A 25,078-nucleotide genomic window follows, 5' to 3' on the forward strand; every position below is an offset into this window, starting at 1 on the left:
TTTAGTATGACAGAAGGGGGGATCAGTCATAAGTAAGAGCCCAAAAAGGGGCTTCACTAAATGTCACATGCCCATACAGACTTGGTGGACGGCTATTTGGCACTCAAAAAAGTAACTTTGCAGTTTCCAAGCACTTGGGATGGTTAGTTGTTGGTATGTCAACTGACATCAGTGACAGTGTTCTCAGTAGAACGGCGGAATTCTACTGGCTGTAAAATCGAATGTAGCCACCTGTTCCGGTCATTAAATTTTGAAAAAAAGGTGAAACAGCGCTACTTGCTACATCTAATTTCATGATCATAAACAGCTCATTTTCCGTAACACTTTGTCCCCCAAAAATGCATGAAAATGCATTCTTAGCAACCAACAATTTCAAAATTTTCCGGGGATCATACCCTCGGACCCCCCTAGGTTGGCCTGCCCCCTCGGGCGAATCGGGTCCCGCTTTAATTTATGGCGCCTGTTATGCTTTACTGCACGCCTGCTAAAAACCCTGATCAGATATCGGGAAGACACCGATCAAGAGACTGCACCATGACGGCTTCATTAATCTGTGAGTCAGCATCATAGTTAGAAATATTACTGTCATATGACCGTTAAAAGCACTAAATATGCACGTCGGAAGGTGAACGTGTGTACGAAGACATTGAAGGGGGGATCACGAAATTTATCAATAGCTAGGAGAGGAGAGATGGCCGTTTTAGAGAGGTTAAAATAAGATCAGACTGAATGTATGCACCGTCCTCCGGCACCAAAAAAGGTAGTCGTTGCGGAGATGTGGCCGTTAGTGGAGGTTGCACCGTATATATATGTGTTTGGAAGTTCTTAAACTTGTGATGAACAAAGCTACATAAGATATCCGCGGATTGTGTATTCCTCGACTGTTTGGAAAATGAGCAAAGCGATTAAAGAAATAAAATGGAACAAGATATAGCCTGAATGCTTTTAGCAGGTAAAGCACAAAAATTAATATTTAAAAACAAATAGACAGACGAAGTCGTGTCATTGTTTGACGAATAAGTCTTCTTTTTCCAAATGTAGTATAAACAAAGGTTGTTAGGAGACCAATTGTCAGTCTTCACTACCTGCAAAGAAAACGTTTTTAATATGACCACCTGTATTTACATTACCCAGCGTTCTTCAGTGTACCTTTAATTTTAAGACATTTTTTGCATGACAAAACCGTTCGAAGGCCTGTTGGTCTAGGGGCATGATTCTCGCTTTGGGTGCGAGAGGTCCCGGGTTCGACTCCCGGACAGGCCCGAGAATTCAAATTTTTGGCAGATCTTTTTATTACTTGTTGGTATATCAAAAGGCTGGTTTCACAAAACAAACCGCTGTTTAAAAAAAAAAAAAAAATGAAGAAAGAGAGAAAGAATGCGACTTCAAAACATTTAACATTGTGGCGGTTTTGTGAGACTTTTGTACTAAGACAGTAGTCCTAACCGAGTATTGTTCTAAGCAGTATAGCACTCAAGGCGTTTCTGTTTACAGGAAAGCGGACATGGCACGTGTCTGCTAGTTTGTTTGTCGTGAGAATACAAGTCGATCTTCGTCCCCAGAATCACCTGTGACTCTGGAGACACTAGCCTTTTTACAGGCCTCCGATTGGGTTATAGAGTGATGAAAAATAAACAGGCGTGCTTATGTAGCCGCGAGCGGTCCCACCCGACGCTCGGTTAGCTTCGCGCGCCCATTTTCTTTTTTTTCGTCCTCTCCGGCTACGGAGTTTTGATTGCCTGGATTTTTGGACCAAGATTTTCACTAATCTAATATTGTTTTCCATCCCGAAAAATTCATTGGTAAATCTCTAACTAAACCTTATTATTAAAAACTTGATCGATGGATAATACAATTCAAGAGTTTTCATTGGCTTTCCCACCATGGTTTGTAAGCAATTATATCATGCTCTGCAAATATGGTAGGCGTAAAATTTGGGGGGGAGGACGTTTTTATTTTCATTTCATATTAGTTTTCTATATTTTGGGGGCGTTTTCAATGAAACAAAATATTTCACGTGCTCCGTTGGCTATCTATTTAACAAATAAAGAAGCCTAAGCCGTGTATTACACTGTGCTAAAACACGACGGGCATCTGAGAACACGAGGGAAATGTAGAATAACAAGAGCAGCAGACGAGTGTTTTCTACGTTTCTCGAGTGTCCTCAAATGTCTGGAATGTTTTATCACAGTGTAATACACGGTTTAGGCTTCTTCGTTTGCTTTATGATATAGAGGTAATGCGGCGATAAACAATAAAACACGCTTTTTCTATGTTTTATTTAAGAAATAGAAAACATGTTCCGTGTTTCTAGCGAGTTATAGAGACACGAGTGAAAGTTTGGGAGAACGGGAAATGCTGTGGGAACACGAGTCGCAAGCGAGTGTTTCCACAGCTTTTCCGAGTTCTCCCAAACTTTCACGAGTATTTCTATAACTCGATAGAAACACGGAGAACATGTTTTCTATTTCTTTTAGAAAACACAACGACGAAAAAAAGAAAACAACTCGTTAACTTTGATTATCAAAATGTAAGTTCTCTTCGCTCGCGCCATCATTACGTCAGCAGTTCGTGCTAGTTCTGTGTTTCTATCGAGTTATAGAAAACGATTTTAAACCAATCAGCGCGCGTATTTTCTTAGGGCTGTTTTCTAAACTCTGATAAAACATGGGATTTTGACCAATCAGAGCGCGCGCAGGGTCCTATCTGTATTATAACATCTCATATCCAACGCGCGCTCGTGGACAATTGTTAATTATATACCATAAGAGAATAACTGATTTACATAAGACACCGCGGGAGGTTTATTTTTAACTTGTTTGGCCGACAGCAGTTCAAAGCAACAGCGGACGAAACATTCCAGACTGATTTTCCTGTCTGCTTTTGTTTGTTTATTTGTTTCTTGGATTGATTTTTTAATATCGGATAATTTTATATTTAAGTCACTTTCGTTTACACAGCTGCAAGAAAAAGAGCAGCATCTTTAGCCTGAAACGTCAGCCATCTCCCGCCCTCAGTCTGATCCGCAGGCCAGAGGCGATGAGGACGGGAAATGAATGACATTTCATGCTAGAGCAATTTATTCAACTAATAAAACTTGTTGACACCTTATTAACAAACTTTCACTTGGTCTGCATGGCAAGTAATTTAACGTTTTTAAAACTAATTTGCCGAATTCACTCACCTAAGTACGCTAACAATGTGTAAAATGTCCTGTACGGTTCAGGCGTTCAGCGGGGCAAAAGTCTATTTTCATTGGTAGTCTCATTGAATAATTTACTCATTGGTTCTAATATTTTATGAGGCGTATTTGAAAACTTTTGTTGAATTTGCACCATACAAATCTTTATTATTAATAATAAATACGATTACCGAGAAGATACATATTTTTTGATAGTCCAATATTTTACTAGTCAGCCACAGGGAAGACGAAAAAAACACCGATTTTGAGTCTTTGATCGAGTTCAGTCAACCGGCGTCACTAAACTGGAAGATGCGGATAAAAGGTTTTTTAAGAAGATTGTTTCCTTCTTTTCTTAGGTAACAGGCGCAAAAAGAGCTTGAATGGTTAAAAAAAAAGACAATTAATTTGGCAACTTGAGAAACATTTTAAATTAATTTTCACTTAGCATACAAAATTTCAACGTATATAGTCAAAAGCAACTTTACCTGTCTCCGTGGCGCAATCGGTTAGCGCGTTCGGCTGTTAACCGAAAGGTTGGTGGTTCAAGCCCACCCAGGGACGTTGATTTTGTTTTTTTTGGTTTTTTGTTGTTTTTTTTTTCTCAAGTCATCAGTTCACCTCATTCCTGATTTTCCTAACAATACCAAATTAAAATGTTCCATTTGTTTTTCATATCAAAGGTTTTATAAGAGCAAATTTTTCCAATATAATACTAATTTTTAGGTATACAAAATTGAACAAATGTTAACACAGTGAATTGATCTCATCACATAAACTGATAAAATTATTTTGTTTTTCAGGTAAATATCAGTTTAAATGACGGTATAAATACATAATGCAGCAAAACCCTGTTTAATAATCGCAGAGTTCCGGCTTGTAGCGAGTTTGTGGTTCCCTTCTAAACAAGAAGAGCCTGCCTCAAGATGCATATATTCCATGTGTTGTCTTTGCTGTTGATTTTCACTTACACACAGGTTTATGGAACCAGTGAGTATTAATCTTTTGTTCTTTGGTCCTAATATTAAGGACATTAAGTACAGTGGATCCCAGCTAATGTCTCTATGTTATTTTGCCTTGTCACGTTTTCTTTATATTGTTTTGCAAGACTCCTTCTTTTTCAAAACCATCATGTCGCGTTTATGAAAACCGGTTGCTCATTTGTTGTACTGCCTATTCAACAACGAGGACATGTTCCCGATAAATTACATTGTCCCTTTATTATTTTATTTTTTTTTTGTCAAACTTCCGTTAATAGTAGAAATATCCCTTATTCCTCAAATTTACTTCTAAAATATCCCTTGTTCCCTTGAAATAAATGATCGTATGCCCTTGTTCCCCCAAACCCCTGCGAGGCTCTCAACAACTAAGATATCCATTTTTCATAGAGATCATAGCGTCTTGCAGTTGCCACTCACAAGATTTAACAAAATGTCAAGAAATGTTTGAAAACGACGGTATCTCTTGCTTTTTTTTCGCTGTGGTTCGTTTGGACACAGATCGTGGACAATAATTTTGATTCTCTTTTATATAAACTAAATTATATAGAGTGCTTTCTAATTGCAAGTCTAACCGCAAACAAGTTTATAACGTCATTGGTACGTTTGTTCCTTCAAAGAGAGACTGTCACTTTATCGAATTCGAATTCAAATTCTCCCAACATTTCTTTCAGGCCCCTTCCACACCACGCCGGAGAAATTTGAAAAATGCAGTTTTATTTCTACGGTCAGGCCAACCGTCCACACCGATCCGTCACGAAAACCGAAGCTTTTCGAAAACGCTCTTCAAACTGGAGCAATTTGAAAACGTTGGCTTTGCGCTTTAGTGAGGACGGAAAACATTTTGAAAACACGATGACATCAAACACAACTTACCAAACTGACCTGTGATTGTTCCGTTTTCAAATTTCTCCGGCGTAGTGAGGACGGGTGTTATGTTTCCATCCCCAGGCGTTTGCAGAAGGAAACACGTGGCGCGTGCGTGGCTTTTCTTTAATATTTTTTTTTCCGAACAATTTTTTTTTACCTTCAGACTATGTGATAAAAGTGAGCACATCCCGGGTGGCTTTTGCCGGTACTGACGCTCGTGTTTATGTAAATCTTATTGGTGTAAATGGCGATTCAACTGGTTCTATCAGGCTGCATAACTCGATATGGGATTTTGAATTTGGACGGTAAGGTTTCATTTGTCTTCTCTGTATGCTCGTTGATGTTGTTATTGTTGTTGTTGTTGTTGTTTTTAAGTATCGCTGTTGAGTATTTATCATTCATTGCCTTTTGAATCGTTCGTTTTGAACATCTCAGTGGTGATTTCTAGAATCAAAACACTCGTTTTTCTATAACTCGCCAGTATTGGCCTGATACAGATTTCAAATCTTTTCATAAAAATACCGTCTCGGTATAGAGCGGTTTTCATTCGAGTGTCGAAAAGTAATTGATTTGCATCACTAGGTTACACGATTGGCTTAAAAATTTCGCGCCACTTTTTCATCCAATCAGAAGCAAAACGAAAACGAATCATCACTCATTGGCCCTATTTTTTCCGCGCTTGGCGTCAGCTTCATGTAATCTTTTCGAATTTTGATTGGTTCAAGGTGTTGTACGCGAACCTTTGTGATTGGCTAGAGTGATTACTTTGGTTTTGGTTTTACATTTAACAAATTAATCATGAATTTCGTCATGACATTGTCAGCAAAGTAGCTGTGGATCAGTAGACTACTTTGACAATGTTTTGATGAAAGTCATTGTCAATAACAGGACAAACGCGTGAAAAAATAATTTCAATTTGTTTTTTACGATAACAAATCGTAAAATTGTCCGCTCTCGCTCGTTGAGGCATTGCATAAATTATAAATTCATGTGTCTGTCTACTTACTGAGAATGAAAATTAGCCAATGAACGCTCGAGAATTTCTGTAGTTATCGTAAAATACTCAATTGAAAACCGCTCATAAACATCAATGAGTGTATTTTTTACCTCCCAGGACGGACACCTTTCATGGCAATGCGAAGTTCGTAGGACATTTGAAAGAGATCAAAGTGTATCATGATGGTTGGGGAATATTCCCTAATTGGCACCTTGCTCAGGTAAGCTGATATACGGTTCAAGTAGCATTTTTTTTTTTTTGCCGTAGAATATTTCAGAAACCAAGACATTATAACATATAACTGGTTTACGATTTGCTAAGGGATGGACCATGTGAATTTATGTACATAACCACTGCTGACAAAAATTAGCCATTTCCAGTGAGCCGAATATAAATCATGTTACAGGGAGAACAATATAATGCATCACACGCCCCAACAAAATGAAAGGGTTAAGAAAATTCGTACCTGTACCAAATCACCCAACTCTCCTTCGCCCCCCCCCCCTCAAAAGTGAAAGGGTGTACCCCTAATCTATTTTACAGTAAATTGTTCGAGTTCACAACCAACGTAACTTGCTGTATTATATTTTAAAATAGTTTACGTTTAAACAAAAAGTCTGCAGATAAAGGACGCAAAAACAATTAAATACAATGTAACTTTATCTGTAAGTACATCTTAGCGGACTACAAAAACATAGCTTACTTATGGAGTGCTTTTGGTCCTAAATACTGCCTAAGTTGACAAATGTGGATTTAAATCACTCAGAAACAACTGCAGTCAGCCTTACTGGGGTGAAAGATTCTCCCCCATATCAACTTTCTTTTCTCTCGTAAGTTCTCGCACGCATAAAGATGCGCCACACTCGCGTTTTAGTTGCAGGGGTCCCACCCCATGCTTAACTAACTTTTTAAAGATGCTACTTTTAGCCCTCCCCCAAATCTACACACGTGTAATTAACTTGTGGAAAAATATGGATTTGCACAGCGTTTACGTTGGAGATTCTCGCCCAAAACAACTTTCTTTTCTCTCGTAAGTTCTCGAGCGTTTAGAGATGCGCCACAATCGCGTTTTAGGTGCGGGGATCCCAACCAATGCCTACCTAACTTTTCAAAGATGCTAATTATAGCCCTTCCCCAAATCTACACACGTGTATTTCACTTGTGGAAGTCGTCCGATTTGGACACCGCTTGGGTGATAGATTCTCGCCATATCAACTTTCTTTTCTCTCCTAATGTCTCGCGCGTTCAAAGATGCGCCACACTCGCGTTTTAGGTGCGGGGATCCCAACCAATGCCTACCTAACCTTTTAAAGATGCTACTTTTAGCCCTCCCCCAAATCTACACACGTGTATTTCACTTGTAGAAGTCTATCGATTTGGACAGTGCTTGGGTGAGAGATTCTCACCCATATCAACTTTCGTTTCTCTCGTAAGTTCTCGCTCGTTTAGAGATGCGCCACACTCGCGTTTTAGGTGCAGGGATCCCAACCAATGCTTACCTAACTTTTTAAAGATGCTACTTTTAGCCCTCGCCCAAATCTAAACACGGGTATTTCTCTTATAAAAGTCTATCGATTTGGGGAGAGCTTGGATGAGAGATTCTCGCCCATATCAACTTTCTTTTCTCTCGTAAGTTCTTGCGCGTCTAGAGATGCGCCACACGCGCGTTTTTGAAGCAGGGATCCCACCCAATGCTTACCTAACCTTTTAAAGATGCTACTTTTAGCCCTCGCTCAAATCTATACACGAGTATTACACTTGTGGAAAACTGTCGATTTGGATAGTGTTTGGGTTAGAGATTCTCGCCTATATCAACTTTCTTTTCTCTTGTAAGTTCTCGTGCGCTTAGAGATACCCCACACTCGCGTTTTAGGTTCAGTGATCCCAAACAATGCTTAACTAACTTTTTAAAGATGCTACTTTTAGCCCTCCCCCAAATCTACACACGTGTATTTAACTTGTGGAAAACTATTGATTTCCACAGTGTTTGGGTTGAAGATTCTCGCCCATATCAACTTCCGTTTCTCTCGTAAGTTCTCGAGCGTTTAGAGATGCGCCACAATCGCATTTTAAGTGCGGGGATCCCAACCAATGCCTACCTAACTTTTTAAAGATGCTAATTATAGCCCTTCCCCAAATCTACACACGTGTATTTCACTTGTGGAAGTCTTTCGATTTGGACAGTGCTTGAGCGAAAGATTGTCGCCCATATCAACTTTCTTTTCTCTCGTAAGGTCTCACGCGTTTAGAAATGCGCCACTCTCTGGCGTTTTAGGTGCGGGGATCCCAACCAATGCCAACCTAACTTTTTAAAGATGCTACTTTTAGCCCTCCCCCAAATCTACACACGAGTATTTCACTTGTGGAAGTCTTTCGATTTGGACAGTGCTTGGGTGAGAAATGCTCGCCCATATCAACTTTCTTTTCTCTCGTAAGTTCTCGCGCGTTTAGAGATGCGCCACACTCGCTTTTTAGGTGCGGGGATCCCACCCAATGCTTACCTAACCTTTGAAAGATGCTACTTTTAGCCCTCACCCAAATCTAAACACGGGTATTTCGCTTGTGGAAGTCTATCGATTTGGACAGTGCTTAAGTGAGAGATTCTCACTCTTATCAACTTTCTTTTCTCTTGTAAAATTTTGCGCGTTTAGAGATGCGCCACAATCGCGTTTTAGGCACCCAATGCTTACGTAACTTTTAAAGATACTACTTTTAGCCCTCCCTCAAATCTGTACCCGCGTATTTTACTTGTCGAAAACTATCGATTTGGACAGTGTTTGGTTAAAGATTCTCGCCCCTATCAACTTTCTTTTCTCTCCTAAGTTCTCGCTCGTTTAGAGATGCGCCAGACTCGCGTTTTAGGTGCGGGGACCTTAACCAATGCTTAGTTAACTTTTTAAAGATGCTACTTTTAGCCCTCCCCCAAATCTACACAGGTGTGTTTTACTTTGGAAGTCTGTCGCTTTCGACAATGCTTGGGTTAAAGGTTGTCGCCCATTTATATCTTTTTTTCACTCGCGTTTTTTCGCGCGTTTAGCGATGCGGCACACTCGCGTTTTTTGTGTGGGGATCCCGAACTATGCTTACGGGACTCTTCAAAACTGCTAGTTTTGGCCCTCCTCGAAATCTACACAAGTGTATTTCACTTGTGGAAGTCCCTAGATTTGGACAGTGCTTGGGTTAGATATTCTTTCCCATGTCAATTTTCCATTTTCCTGTGTGTTCTCGCACGTTAAGCGAGGCGGCACACTCGCGTTTTAGATGTGGGGATCCCGAACTATGCTTACGGGGCTCTTCAAAACTGCTAGTTTTGGCCCTCCCCCAAATCTACACAAACGTATTTCACTTGTGAAAGTCTATAGATGTGGACAGTGCTTAGGTTGGAGATTCTCGCCCATATAATTTTTTTTTTTTCTCGTAAGTTCTGGCGTGTTTAGAGATGCGCCACACTTCCGTTTTAGGTGCGGGGATCCCAACCAGTGCTTACCTAAATTTTTAAAGATGCAACTTTTAGCCTTCCCCAAACTCTACACACCTGTATTTAACTTGTGGAAGTCTATCAATTTGGACAGTGTTTGCGTTGGAGATTCTCGCCCCTATGAAATTGCTTTTCTCTCGTAAGTTCTCGCGCGTTTAGAGATGGGCCACACTCGCGTTTTAGGTGCGGGAATCCCAACCAATGCTTACCTAACTTTTTAAAGATGCTTCTTTTAGCCCTCCCCCAAATCTACACCCGTGTATTTCACTTGTGGAAGTCTATTGATTTGGACAGTGCTTGAGTGAGAGATTCTGGCCCGTATCAACTTTGTTTTCGCTGGTAAGTTCTTGCGCGTTTAGAGATGCGCCACACTCGCAGTTTTGGTGTCGGGATCTTAAACTATGGTTACTGGACTTTATAAAGATTCCGGATTTGGCCTTTTCTCAAATCTACACACGTGTATTTCACTTGTGGAAGTCTGTCGGTTTGGACAATGCCTGGGTTAGAGATTCTCGCCCATTTATATCTTTTTTTCACTTGCGTGTTTTCTCGAATTAATTTAGAGTCCCTGGGACTCGGAAATATCGCCCAAGTTCCTGGAAATCGACCCAAAGTTGGTCAAAATCACGCTGCGCGTAGCCCAGTCTCGGCGACTTTCTAGTCACTAAGTGGCTATATTTCGGCCAGACTGCTCATAACCAAGCGTTCAAACCTTTTTCCTCTGTCCATTTCAGTGAAAACCAAAGTCTTCTCGAATTAGTTTAGAGTCCTTGGGACTCGGAAATATCGCCCAAGTTCCTGGAAATCGACCTAAACTTGGTCAAAATCACGCTGCGCGTAGCCCGGTCTCGACGACTTTCTAGTCACTGAGGGAGTTAGGGAGGGGCTATTTTTTGGCCAGACTGCTCATAACCAAGCGTTCAAAACTTTTTCCTCTGTCCAATTCACTGAAAAGCAAAGTCTTCTCGAATTAGTTTAGAGTCCCTTGGACTGGGAAATTACACCCAAGTTCCTGGAAATAGACCTAAAGTTGGTCAAAACCACCTACGCGTAGCCCGGTCTCGGCGACTTTCTTGTCACTAAGTGGCTATATTTCGGCCAGACTGCTCACAACCAAGCGTTCAAAAATTTTCCCTCTCTCCATTTCACTGAAAACCAAAGTCTTCTCAAATTATTTTAGAGTCCCTAGGACTCTGAAATTTCGCCCAAGTTCCTGGAAATCGACCCAAAGTTGGTGAAAATCAAGTTGCGCGTAGCCAGGTCTCGGCGACTCTCTAGTCACTAAGTGGCTATATTTCAGCCAGACTGCTCATAACCAAGCGTTCAAAGATATTTCCTCTGTCCATTACACTGAAAACCAGTCTTCTCGAATTAGTTTAGAGTCCCTGGGACTCGGAAATATAGCCCAAAATCCTGTAAATCGACCCAAAGTTGGATAAAATCACGCTGCGCGTAGCCCGGTTTCGGCGACTTTGAGCACTGTCCAAATCGCTAGACTTCCAAAAGTGAAATACACGTGTGTAGATTTGGTAGAGGGCTAAAAGTAGCATCTTTAAAAAGTTAGGTAAGCAATGGCTGGGATTCCCGCACCTAAAACGCGAGTGTGGGGCATCTCTAAATGCGTGAGATTTTACAAGAGAAAAGAAAGTTTATATGGGCGAGAATTTCCAACCTAAGCACTGTCCAAATCGATAGACTTCCACAAGTGAAATAAGTTTGTGTAGATTTGGGGAAGGTCCAAAACTACCATTTTTAAAGAGCCCCATAAGCATAGTTTGATTTCCCCTTGCCAAAAACGCGAGTTTACCGCATTGCTAAACGCGCGAAAACACGCGAGTGAAAAAAAAGATATAAATAAGCGAAAATCTTTAACCCGGGCATTGTCCAAAGCGAAAGACTTCCACAAGTGAAATACACGAGAGTAGATTTGAGAAAGGGCCAAATCTAGCATCTTTAAAAAGTCCAGTAAGCATAGTTTAAGATCCCGACACCAAAACCGCGAGTGTGGCGTATATCTAAACGCGCGAGAACTTACGAAAGAAAAGAAAGTTGATATGGGCGAGAATCTCTCACCCAAGCGCTGCCCAAATCGATAGACCTCCACAAGTGAAATGCACGTATGTAGATTTGGGGGAGAGCTAAAAGTAGCATCTTTAAAAAGTTAGGTAAGCATTAGCTGGTATTCCTGCACTTAAAACGGGAGTGTGGCCCATCTCTAAACGCGCGAGAACTTGCGAGAGAAAAGAAAGTTTATATGGGCAAGAATCTCCAACCCAAACACTGTCCAAATCGATAGACTTCCACAAGTGAAATACACGTGTGTTGATTTGAGAAAGGGACAAATCTAAGATCTTCAGTAAGCATAGCATAGCATAAAAGTCCAGTAAGCATAGTTTGAGATGCCGACACAGAGATCGCGTGTGGCTCATCTCTAAACGCGGGGAAACACGCGAGAGAAAAAGTATAAATAAGCGAAAATCTCCAACTCAAGCGTTGTCCAAATCGAAAGACTAACACAAGTGAAATACACGTGTGTAGATTTGAGAAAGGGCCAAATCTAGCATCTTTAAAAACGCCAGTAAGCATAGTTTGAGATCCCGGCACCAAACCCCGAGTGTGGCGCATCTCTAAACGGGCGAAAACACGCGATAGAACAAACTAGAGATGGACGAGAATTTCCAACCCAAGCATTGTCCAAAGCGACAGACTACCACAAGTGAAAGACGTGTGTGTAGATTTGAGAAAAGGCCAAATTTAGCATCTTTAAAAGGGCCAGTAAGCATAGTTTGATATCCCGACACCACGTGTGTAGATTTAGGGGAGGACTAAAAGTTGCATCTTTAAAAATTTGGGTAAGCATTGGTTGGTATTTCCGCACTTAAAACGCAAGTGCCGCGCATCTCTAAACACACGAGAACTTACGAGAGAAAAGAAGTTGATAAGGCCTAGTATCTCTCACCCAAGCAATGTCCAAATCGATACACTTCCAAAAGTATAATACACGTGTGTAGATTTGGGGGAGGGATAAAAGTAGCATCTTTAAAAATGTTAGGTAAGCATTGGATGGGATTCCCGCACCTAAAACGCGAGTGTGGTGTATCTCTAAACGCGCGAGGGCCTAGAATAGAAAAGAAGGTTTATATGGGCGCGAATCTCCAACCCAAACACTGTCCAAATCGATAGACTTCCACAAGTGAAATACACGTGTTTAGATTTGGGGTAGGGCTAAAAGTAGCATCTTTAAAAAGTTAGGTGAGCATTGGTTGGGATCCCCGCACTTAAAGCGCGAGTGTGGCGCATCTCTAAACGCGCGAGAACTTACAAGAGAAAATAAAGTTGATATGGGCGAGAATCTTTAACCCTGTAAACACTGTCCAAATCGATAGACTTTTACAAGTAAAATACACGTGTGTAGATTTAAGAAAGGGCAAAATCTAGCATCTTAAAAGAATCCACTGAGCATAGTTTGAGATGCCGACACCGAAATCGCGAGTGTGGTGCATCGCTAAACGCGCGAGAAAAGGCGAGAGAAAAGAAACTATAAGTGGGCGAGAATCTCCAACCCAAGCATTGTCTAAAGCGACAGACTACCACAAGTGAAATACACGTGTGTAGATTTGGGGGAGGGCTAAAGATAGCATCTTTAAAAAGTTAGGTAAGCATTGGTTGGGATCCCCGCACCTAAAACGCGAGTGTGGCGCATCTCTAAACGCGCGAGAACTTAGGAGAAGAAAGAAAGTTGATATGGGCGAGAACGTCCAACCTAAGCACTGTCCAAATCGATAGACTTCCACAAGAGAAATACGTTTGCGTAGATTTAATGGAGGGCCAAAACTGGCATTTTTAAAGAGGCCTGTAAGCCTAGTTTGGGATCCCCAAACCAAAACCCGAGTGTACCGCATCGCTAAACGCGCGAAAACACGCGAGTGAAAAAGAGATATAAATGGGCGAGAATCTTTATCCCAGGCATTGTCCAAAGCGAGAGACTCCCACAAGTGAAATACACGTTTGTAGAAGAGCCCCGTAAGCATAGTTTAGGATCCTCAACCAAAAACGCAAGTGTGCCGCATCACTAAACGCGCGCAAAAACGCGAGTGAAAAAAAAGATATAAATGGGCGACAACCTTCAACCCAAGCATTGTCCAAAGCGACAGACTTCCACAAGTGAAATACACCTGTGTAGATTTCGAGAAGGGCTAAAAATAGCATCTTTGAGAACTTCAGTAAGAATTGGTTAAGATTCCCGCACCTAAAACGCGAGTGTGGTGCATCTCTAAACGCGCGAGAACTTAGGAGAGAAAAGAAAGTTGATAGGGGCGAGAATCTCTAACCCAAACACTATCCAAATCGATAGTTTTCCACAAGTAAAATACGCGTGTACAGATTTGGGGGAAGGCTAAAAGTATCTTTAAAAAGTTACGTAAGCATCGGGTGGGATCCCTGCACCTAAAACGCGAGTGCGGCGCATCTCCAAACGCGCAAAAACTTACGAGAGAAAAGAAAGTTGATAGGGGCGAGAATCTCTCACCCAAGCACTGTCCAAATCGATAGACTTCCACAAGTGAATTACCCGTGTTTAGATTTGAACGAGGGCTAAAAGTAGCATCTTTAAAAGGTTAGGTAAGCATTGGGTGGGATCCCCGCACCTAAAACGCGAGTGTGGCACATCTCTAAGCGCACGAGAACTTACGAGAGAAACGAAAGTTGATAGGGACGAGTATCTCTCACCCAAGCATTGTCATAATCGATAGCTTTCGACAAGTGAAATACACGTGTGTAGATTTGGGTGAGGGCTAAAAGTAGCATCTTTAAAAAGTTAGTTAAGCATTGGTTGGGATTCCCGCACTTAAAACGCGAGTGTGGGGCATCTCTGAGCGCGCGAGAACTTACGAGAGAAAAGAAAGTTGATATGGGCGAGAATCTCTCACCCCATGAGGGGACGCAAATGACTTCTACTCAAAGTATCTTTTCCCGATGTTTTTTTTTTTAATTCTATGAGAACAGGGCTCAGGGCTGTATTCCTTTAAGGCTGTGGGTCTAATTCGTAAAATCACTGAGTCCTTATAAATCGTGTAGAAATTCTTCGTTCCAGTTCAAATTTATGTTGCTGGCACATCGGTGGGCACTTTATATGTAGACCGTGATGTAAGATACCTTAAACTATTTTTACTGTTCATGAAGCGCTGCTACGTTAGTCTGCTTCATAAATATTTAACTGCTCTGGTCGAGTTTTTAATTTCAATATGATTAAACGTTCTTTTTATGCGTTCCTGTTAAAAATGATGCAAAGTGATCGACTTTAGTAATTTCAATTTGAAGAAAAGGTCCTGTTAGTACCTTCTTGTTACTTGATGAAAATTTTGCGGGGTTTGTTTTACCAGGGCGCTTCATGACGTCTCCTGGGATAAGCTATACCTTCCCTAGTTGAATCGTCATCAGTTTATCGTACGTTATTCAGGTTATTGATTGGAAAATAATTATACTTTTGAACCTTAGTTCCTCTATTTTCAGGGGATGGGGGGTGGGCTCACTTCTTTCGGAGGTCGTTACTTACGGACTTTTACGATTCGTTGCGTGTACGAGCCATTGGCCAAGCCATTGGTAGCCGTGCATGGTCACCTAAAGCACTGACAATCTATCTTAGCTCCATGTACTAAGTTTCTCCTCGCGCTTTTTTTTTTTTTTTTTTTTGTCCTCGGCTGTGTAATTGTGCGATATTTTCTACACAATAACATCAATTACCGAGCATGCTAATACTGCACGTGGCTCCCACTACCAACGACATACTCAGACAAGTATTCCAGATGATCTGGGTTTTTACTCCTTAAGATCTGTTTTAGATTGATTAATCAAACGCTCCTTTACGCCCGGACAAGCATCTCGATGCAAGCTCAGAGTTTATTGTGATGGCTTTCATCGGGTAAACAAGACATTTATGTCTACTCGCCACGCTCAACATCCATTCGTAGGCACTTTGTATATTTAAGTTCAGTACATAGATCTGAACTTGGTTCAGGGGGAGAAGCAGAGGAAGATTCATGTTGGGTAATTCCCGGGGGGGTACTCCCTTATGTGGGCTATATAGGTATGTGCGGCCCCAAAGGGTAGGGTTTTTCAGCCGTTTTAGTCATAAATAGGGTATCGATTTTGGCCATTTTGGTTATAAATAGGGTATGGTTTTAGCACTCTAGTCTAACCCTGCCCGGGAGCATTGTGTTGTATTCTTGGGCAAGACACTTTACGCTCACAGTGATTTTCTCCACCCGGCTGTATAAATAAGTACCGGCGAACTTAATGCTGAGGGGTAACCCTGCGATAAATTTACATCCCATCCAGGGAGGAGTAGAAATTCTCCTAGTTGCTTCATGCTACTGAAACCGGGATAAGCTCCGGCCTAATGGCCACTTGGCTCTTATGCATACTTAACCTTACTTTACCTATCCAGCTGAGACATGTTAACCTTAGAATCTAAAGATCAATTTACCTTATTTGCGTGTCGGTTTGCTGTTGGCAGGTTACAGTAAGTTTTAGTGGCTCGCCACTGTACACGTTTTATTTCCACAAATGGATACCACCCTGGAAATGGATTACAGCTTACGGTGAGAACGATTGTCTGTAGAACCCACGGGAGTACTCTACAACCCCTTACCCTTTTGTATACCATTTTGCACAGAAAAGTAATCGCTTTACCCAATGACAAAGGATATAGTCCGAGGTAGTTCCATGTAGCTGACGAGAAGCGCGGGAAAACGTCTGCGAACGAGTTACGTTTGGCGTAGCAAGGGCAAAACCAATAACTTTTCGACACTCAAATGAAAACTGATCTAAGTCAATGAATTTATTGACTAGGGACAAATCAAAAGCACTCTTACAAAAGAACAGACCTGAGTAGCGTACATTATCGGAAGTGATCAATGTGCAATTTCCTGGCCTGGTAGTTGGGCATGTCTTTCGCAAGGTCCTCCTCTTTGGATCATGTTAGAAGTAATATATCAAACAAGAAAGACCGTGTTTGACCATATTTCCAAACACCGAGAGTTGAAAATACGACACTCAGCGGAGCATATTTGACGAACTTCAAGGAGTATGGAAATGTGGTCGAACACCGCTGTCTTGAGGGTTTTATATATCTTCTAAATCGAAACTAAAACTAAGGAGTAAATGGAGAAATAAAATCGTAAAAATCTGTGCTAATCAAGATCAGATATTCAAACACAGACACGGTCATGATTTCCTTTGTTGATTGAATTATTGATTGAAGAGTTTGAGAAGATTCAAAACCCCTTGGTACTGACCAAAAACGAATTAGCGGGCTCTAACGTTTGCTGTTGATCATGTGTTTATTTGTGTTCACAGAGCAAAATGAATGCCGCGCTGGCGTGGCGCTGTGTCAGCATGTCTGCATCGACACGAGTAGCAGCTACAACTGCGCATGTCACAAAGGGTACAAGCTTGAAGGTCGCTATAAGTGTCGAGGTGAATGATCGGATTATGATGACGTCATCAAATCCAGACAGTTCGATCTCATGTCCTTTACAGTAGCTATTTATAATAATAATGATAATGATAATAATAGTAAGAATCAACTTTATTTATCGAGGGTAACACAGTACGGTAGTACTTAGTTACTGATAAGCCTTGAATTGTAACTCGCTTTCCAGGAAAGAATAGACATTTCCAATCTTTCTTCTCAAAACAGTTTCATAATCTAGACGTGTCGCTGAAAGCAACAAGCTGAAAAAGGTCAAATAAGTTGCCAAGCAGCGAATTAAAATTAACAGAACGGCTGGCCTTTAAAATTATTTTATGGGATGTCATTAACTCATATTAAACTGTTTATATCGTTTTAATGAACAGCTTTCGAGTTCACACTAAAACGAAACAGTCAGCACTATCCATCGCTTCTTTTTTTCCAGATGTAGACGAGTGTATGGCTGGAGCACACAAGTGTGAACAGGAAAGTACAGCATGCAACAACACCCCGGGTGGTTACACCTGTCAGTGCAAAAATGGATATCAGCCCGCCCAGTCGTTGTTTAAGTGTCAAGGTAAGACGGATCAACATTTATTCGATCTTGGCTCACATTCTTGGGATAAAAGACAAGACATTTAAGTCCACAACCTGCCTACGGCTATTTCATTCTTAGTAAACAAACGGACTCATGGTTAAGCAACATCGCAAAGTTTTAAGTGAATAGGGCGACTAGCCACCCCACTTTTGAAGAGCAAAATATAAAGAAAAGAGAAGAAATTGTGAATATTGTAGCAGAAATGAAGGGAAACGCTCTGCACAGGTACATCATTGTAATTTTTACTTTGTGGTATAGCTGGAAACATTTGTGGTGTAACACTTTTCTGAGTACGGTTTAATTCTCAAAGTGAAACATTTAGGGGTAAGCCCCATTGATTCTACAGCCCTGAAGTACCAACCACCCCACCCCACCCCCATCCCCACCTCCACCCCGCCCTTGAAAAATCCTGGATTTGCCCCTTCTTTGTTAATATAACTACAAGATTCCTTGACCTAAATAAAAGACCGGTCAGTCTTTAAAGAGCCCCTGCCACACGACCAGCCATTAATACAAGCAAAATGAGTTTTTAGTGGCTTGTTTGTGACCTTATTAAATACACCTAGTAATTATATTTCACATTTTTGATTTATTTTCAGAAGTTTTTTTTTAGTTTAGGGGTGTGACTAAAAAAAATTAACCCACGATCGATTCTCTTTCAGACATCAATGAATGTGACAATGGAGAACACAAGTGTGATAATCAAACCACAACATGCAGCAACAAACTAGGAACTTACACCTGTCCGTGTAAGAACGGTTATCAGCCTGATCAGTCATTGTATAAATGCCAAGGTAAACCTGTTGCTCTGAGAGTAAAAAAGGCAATATACGCTATTTCCGAGTTACCTTGTGTCTCTGTTTGAAAACGAATACTTGTGAAAAACCTTTCATATATGATGCACGAAAATGAACCTGTAGGCGGAACACATTTTCATAAGAATAGTTTCGCACTAAGACTCGTTTTGACACAGAGGCAAAAGGCAACTCGCAAATGACCTTTTGAAAGGCAGTTGACTTACTCCCGTTGATACCACTTCTAGTAATCGCTTTGACGGATAGAACTGCTAGCAACTCTAAACTCCCTTTCAAACATCAGTTTGTGTACTGTTTTGTTTCTGGAAAATGAAGAACGTGCTATGGGGCTAGAGTTTACATGAGTTGTCCCGGTGCAAAAGACAATGAGAGTCTCTTGCCCTATGCTTTTCAACTAAAACGATGGACATGCTCATGCAATGCAGACTTGCACGTTTCTTCTTTCTTGCTTTATGTTCCTTGGTAAGAATGACAGTGTTATAGTTACTGCTTTAATAGCTGTCAATGGATACTTTCGAATTGTAAGAGCACCCTCACAAAATACTTGGATGGGATAACTTTCAAAGACTAGCAACCCTTTTACACCAGTTAGGAGTAGCACCATTCTGTGTAAAACTGATCTGAAAGTATTATAGTACTTAAAATGAATCATATCCAATGGTGTTTATTCTTCTGTAAGTAAATGCTTTCCTAGTCCTAGGTGTAGTGGTAGAAGATGACAATTATTCCAAATGCATCCTTTGTAATTCTTAATTCTTTTTAATACTTTATCCCATTAGTTGATTGTTATTAGAAAATAGTTTGTTGGTTTTTAAATATATTATGTTGTTAATTATATCGTTAGGCTTTTTACTAGTTCATTAGAAAATAATTAGTAGGTTATTTATTATATTAAGTGTCCCCAATTGGTAGAGGGTTTTTTTTTCTCCATCGGCTAGATGGAAACACGCGTTAATAAAGTTTATGTACGTAATCCCATAGCATTAGCGAGGCAGTGTGGCCGAGTGGTTTAGGGCGCTGGTGTTGTAATCCGGAGGTCCCGGGTTCAAGGCCTCCACCCTGCAACTAGCGCGATTTATTTCTCGGTAGTCCCGAGTTCAAATCCTCGGTCACGCTTTGTAAATAGCCAACTGGTCTGCCTCCTACCAGTTGGGATTTTTGACTATGTTACGTTTATTTGAAATATTTGTTTCCTTTGTTTCAGTGGCATGCCTGTAAACTAGCTAAGCTTAGTGCTTGTACAGCTAAGTGCATGACCACTATAAATATATTAATTTTAAAATAGAGGAATAGAGAAGAATTTAAAAGGTTAACTCAATCTACATGATTTCGGTTTTCAGACGTAAACGAGTGTGTAAACGGAAAACACAAGTGTGAACTGGAAAGTACAATTTGCAACAACAGCTTGGGGAGTTACACTTGTCAGTGTAAAGAGGGATATGAGCCCATACACCAGTCAGTGTATAAATGTGAAGGTAAACTCTAAATCCATCTCATGGAAATGTATATAACAGACCAACGTTTAGCATTAATGAAACGTTTTTAATGTAATAGAGCATTGTTTTTTGTTGCTGTTGGTCCTGTTGTTGTTGCTGGTGATGTTACCTGTTGTATATATCTTAGGTTTCAGATAAACTGTAAATTTTTATGAGTCCATTAGTACATTAGAGTTCTTTTTCTAATGACCCCATGAACTTTGTAGCTTTGCAAACTATCGCTTTAAAATAAAAGCTGATTTTTTTAATATTTTTTTCAGGGGTAGTTATCCACAATTATGTGGAGGCGCGGTGGCCTCATGGTTAGTGCGCTCGTGTTCGGATCGAACAGTCCGGGTTCGAGCTCTGGCCGGGGACACTGTGTTGTGTTCTTGGGCAAGACAATTTACTCTAACGGTGCCTCTCTCCACCGAGGTGTACAAATGGGTACCAGCAAATCTAATGCCGGGGGTAACCCTGCGACGGGCTAGCATCCCTTCCAGGGGGGAGTAGAAATACTCCCAGTCGTTTCGTGCTTCAGAGATCGGGGTAAGCTCCGGCCTGATGGGCCACTTGGCTCGTATGTCGACTTATCCACAATAATAGATAACGTTTTCCTTTTTTCTAACGGTGTTCACGAATGGTTTGCTAGCCAAACAATGCAACGCTTCTATACCCCTGGGGATGCAGGACGGACGAATTAGTAACCAGTCCATCACGGCAAGTTCTCACTACTTTAACTACCCTCCATGGGGAGGCCGACTAAACGCTGGGATCGCGAAAAGCTGGTATGCGGTTGCCGAGGATACCGACCCCTGGATCCAGGTGGATCTTGGGAAGGTCACGTGGTTGAAGGGTGTGGCGACTCAAGGCAAGATGTTCTCCTTGTTTGTCAAGACTTACAAGCTGGCTTATTCGTCTGATGAAGTCACGTGGTTTAATTACAGAGAGCCAGATGCCAAGGTCGACAAGGTAGGGACCAGTGCTCCTCCTCTTTGTCCTATTCCTGTTTATCCTTCTCCTCCTAATACTCCTCCCCCAACTACCCTTCGTCTTCTTCTTCTTCTTCTTCATCATCTTCTTCTTCTTCATCTTCTTCATCTTCTTCTTCATCTTCTTCTTCTTCTTCTTCTTCATCTTCTTCTTCATCTTCTTCTTCTTCTTCTTCTTCATCTTCTTCTTCTTCATCTTCTTCTTCTTCTTCATCTTCTTCTTCTTCATCTTCTTCATCTTCTTCTTCTTCATCTTCTTCTTCTTCTTCTTCTTCATCTTCTTCTTCTTCATCTTCTTCTTCTTCTTCTTCATCTTCTTCTTCTTCTTCTTCTTCATCTTCTTCTTCTTCATCTTCTTCTTCATCTTCTTCTTCTTCATCTTCTTCTTCTTCTTCATCATCTTCTTCTTCTTCTTCATCTTCTTCTTCTTCATCTTCTTCTTCTTCTTCTTCATCTTCTTCTTCTTCTTCTTCTTCATCTTCTTCTTCTTCATCTTCTTCTTCTTCTTCATCTTCTTCTTCTTCTTCATCTTCTTCTTCTTCTTCTTCATCTTCTTCTTCATCTTCTTCTTCTTCTTCATCTTCTTCTTCTTCATCTTCTTCTTCTTCATCTTCTTCTTCTTCATCTTCTTCTTCTTCTTCTTCTTCATCTTCTTCTTCTTCTTCATCTTCTTCTTCTTCTTCATCTTCTTCTTCTTCATCTTCTTCTTCTTCTTCATCTTCTTCTTCTTCTTCTTCATCTTCTTCTTCTTCTTCATCTTCTTCTTCTTCTTCTTCATCTTCTTCTTCATCATCTTCTTCTTCTTCTTCTTCTTCATCTTCTTCTTCTTCTTCTTCTTCATCTTCTTCTTCTTCTTCTTCTTCATCTTCTTCTTCTTCTTCTTCTTCTTCTTCATCTTCTTCTTCTTCTTCTCCATCTTCTTCTTCTTCAACTTCTCCAGTTCTTCCTCTTCTTTTATCACTACGACAATGACACTCACTCATAGCTGGGACATAAGGCCATACAACATCAACAACAACATCTTTATTTTCTTCTTACAAATATGAATATTTAACGTTTGTAGCAAATTTAATATGTTACATGGCACGTTACAAATAAGGTGACAATTGTAATCTTGTTTTAATGAGACTGGAGACTTAATGAACCGTTAAGTTTTCAAGTTAGCCTTCAGCCTAGTTATGGATCAATTGTTAGACAGGAGAGATGAAGGAAGAATTTACAGTTTACAGTTAAGTTCATGGGAGACTAAAAAATAAAAACAAAACAAAAATAGCAATAACTATATAACTGTATTCATAGTATAAATTAAAAGGCATTGGTTCACTGTTTATCAACACGATTTGATGTATGTTACATTTTTGATTGAACAGATTTTCAAAGGGAACACAGGTCCTTACAACACAGCTGAAGTTGAGCTGGTCAAACCAGTCTATACCCGTTATGTTCGTTTGTATCCCCAGTCCTGGGAGGATGGCGTGGCGCTAAAACTAGAGCTGTTTGGGTGCAGACCAGAATAAATTACGCGTCTCCGTGGAAACTATATACGAATAATTTGAAAGGGCTTACTACCTCCTGCACACTTGTCACGGTTAATGACTGCATATCAATAAATCACATTGCAAGTAAATTTACCAACAGGCTCATTTATTTTATTTTTATTTTGTTTCTTATTCTTCAATTGCATCCTAAGTGAAGTTAATGTGGAGATAACGAAAGTGCGCAACCTGCAACACAGCTTTTTCTTTATATTTGGGGGATGTTTTTGTACGTTCCCTATCAATCCTCTTCAATTCAGACATTGTACCAACAAACACTTTGAAGCGGCCGTTAAACTGGGGTAAAGTATCACAAAGAACAAGTCTTGTCCCACCCAGTTCCCGTCCCGTCCCAAATCGTTTCGTCTCTTCTTTTTTTGTTTTGTCTTGTCTTGTCTTGTCAGCGTACATTGTGATGGTTGTTACGGGAGCTAAAAACTTTATTTGCTGTATTCATTACACAGAAATCTTCAACCAATTCCAAAGCTGAACGGTTCGGAATTGACTCAAGCTGGGTGCGTGCTATCGCAAACGTTTTGGTCTTGTTGTTTGTTCGTTCGTTTATTTGTTTGCTTGTTTGTTCGTTCGTTCGTTCGTTTGCTTGTTTGTTTGTATGTTTGTTTGCTTGTTTGCTGCTTTTCGTTCACCTTTTATTGCACACAGAAACGTGCGAGACCAAAATCAGTCGACAACACTATCATAATCAATTTAATTTAATTTATAGCCCCTGGTGAATCTGAGGAACACAATCGTGTCTCATTCAGGACAGGGGGTGTTTTCACATGATTATGAATTTCAATTACGATGTTTGTCGCTCAACATCATATGTTTACCAGGACAATACATCTTTGAATAAATATTCCAATTTCACAACATGATCCTGAGAAAACACAAAACGGAGAGCCTTATCTTTTTCATCAATGTCAGCGAAGAGTCGTCCAGCTAAAATCAAGCAGTGCCAGGAAAACATTCTACAATAAAAAGCAACCCAATTTATACTGTACATTTATATTTGCATCTTAGTCGGTTTATAAATTACCTGCGTCATTCATATGGGGTTTATAGAATACAAACTGGTAAATCGGGTAATACCACTGATTATTGCATGCTATCTCAAACACAAATATTGCATCGGGGAGCAGACTCTTCAGTTTAATTTCAGCATTCACCAACGCAAAAATAATTGTTTCGAAATCCGTCGGGTGTGGTAATCTATAACGAAATAGCTAACATGAGCGAAGAGTCGTCCAGCATCATGCCTGTCCGTGGTGACATTTTACTTGGCTTAATTGTTATTGACTTCGTATCTGGTACAATAATAGCCGTAGCAAACGGCTTTCTTTTTATCACGATCTACCGTGATCCCTGCCAATGCTTGCGCAAACCTTTCCGTTGCGGATTTCTTCATGGGAGTTGTCAGCTACCTTAGAGCCATCGAATTGATCCACAGGTACTTTAGCTTGGGAAACCTTGTTATTTCCATTCTTAACATGATAGAATATTTCATCGGAGCTGTGTCCATTCTCGTCGCCGTCTCAACGCTTATGGCCATGTCATATGATCGCTATATTGCGGTTATTAAACCGTTCCAATACCCACAGAAGATTAACAACACAAGAGCCAAGGTTGCTATCGCCATCATTTGGATAAACGCATTGGTTATGTGCGTCCTTCCGATTGCCGATGTGAAGAGGGAAAATTTTTTGTTGGCCTACTGTTATTCACATTTTGTGATTCCCTCATTTATTTTAACAGCAGTTTATGTGAAAATATATAAAATGATCGCTCGCCAAAGACAAGAACTTAAAGATGTCCGAGCGAGTCTGACAGCAGCAAGCAGAAGAAAACAATTAGAGAGAGAAAACAGGATGGCCATCACGTTCGTGTTGATCCTTTTCATTTTTTATTTTTCATTTTTACCTTACTTTATAAACATACAAATTCTATATTTTTGCTCCTGTCGAAGTTCTTACGCTTACAACGTATACCACTACATTGCGAATGAATTTCTCTCACTGAGTTCTACCATAAATCCTTTTATGTACGCTTGGAGACTACCAATGTTTAACCGCTCGCTTCGCTTGTGTTTTCGACGGCGGAAAAACAATAATGTTATAGCGACATGGAACGGAACAAACTCCAACCAAAACTGATTCACTGACCTAAAAGAGGGGTCCAGCCGACAAGAACTATTACTAATGACTGAATAAATTCGCGAGATTTTAGAATAGTCTAGAAATATAAGCTCTTTGGCAGTATACAATTTTCCCCACTTTTCACTCCATTGACCACTCTAACAAGAATTTTGCGTGGTATGCAATATCAACAACAACAATACTTTATTTAAACACGATTTTGTCTTAAAGCGACAGGTTTGATCGTGGGTTCGAGTATATAGCTACAAAATTTAAGAAAACTTAAATATGTGCAGTAATAAAAAGGATTATATACGTATTCATTCATATTAATAAAACTTAAAATCCGTTACGTTCTTGCATTGCGTTTACGTTGCATGCATACATTAGTGGCACCAGTTTACTGCAGAAAAGTGGTATTTTTCTTCTTTATTTCTGATGTGATTCATAAAACACAGAAATCAATAAGTTTTGATTGCTATATCCTACTTGTAATGTTTTCTTACAACGTTAAACAACTTTTAATCAATCTC

The 25,078-nt window shown here is 40.3% G+C and overlaps 1 protein-coding gene, 2 non-coding genes and 1 pseudogene across 3 annotated transcripts; all 4 read left to right on the forward strand.

The window, feature by feature from the left end:
* Positions 1-1,191: 1,191 nt before the first annotated feature.
* Trnap-ugg (transfer RNA proline (anticodon UGG)) lies at positions 1,192-1,263 on the forward strand. The gene has a single exon. It is a non-coding gene; the product is annotated as a tRNA-Pro (tRNA).
* Positions 1,264-3,671: 2,408 nt separating this feature from the next.
* On the forward strand, positions 3,672-3,745 carry Trnan-guu (transfer RNA asparagine (anticodon GUU)). The gene has a single exon. It is a non-coding gene; the product is annotated as a tRNA-Asn (tRNA).
* Positions 3,746-4,107: 362 nt separating this feature from the next.
* Positions 4,108-22,476, forward strand: LOC145498804 (uncharacterized). The gene is made up of 10 exons (XM_081478740.1): positions 4,108-4,171; positions 5,213-5,354; positions 6,164-6,266; positions 16,039-16,123; positions 16,881-17,000; positions 17,441-17,572; positions 18,256-18,387; positions 19,749-19,883; positions 20,536-20,855; positions 22,246-22,476. Exons 1-10 carry the CDS (start codon positions 4,108-4,110, stop codon positions 22,390-22,392), a joined length of 1,380 nt encoding a protein of 459 aa, XP_081334866.1. The 3' UTR covers positions 22,393-22,476.
* Positions 22,477-23,230: 754 nt separating this feature from the next.
* Positions 23,231-24,563, forward strand: LOC145498306 (adenosine receptor A2a-like; annotated as a pseudogene).
* The last annotated feature ends 515 nt before the right edge of the window (positions 24,564-25,078 follow it).

This window comes from Orbicella franksi, chromosome 9 (genome assembly GCF_964199315.1).
Source record: "Orbicella franksi chromosome 9, jaOrbFran1.1, whole genome shotgun sequence".
NCBI classification, from domain to species: domain Eukaryota; kingdom Metazoa; phylum Cnidaria; class Anthozoa; order Scleractinia; family Merulinidae; genus Orbicella; species Orbicella franksi.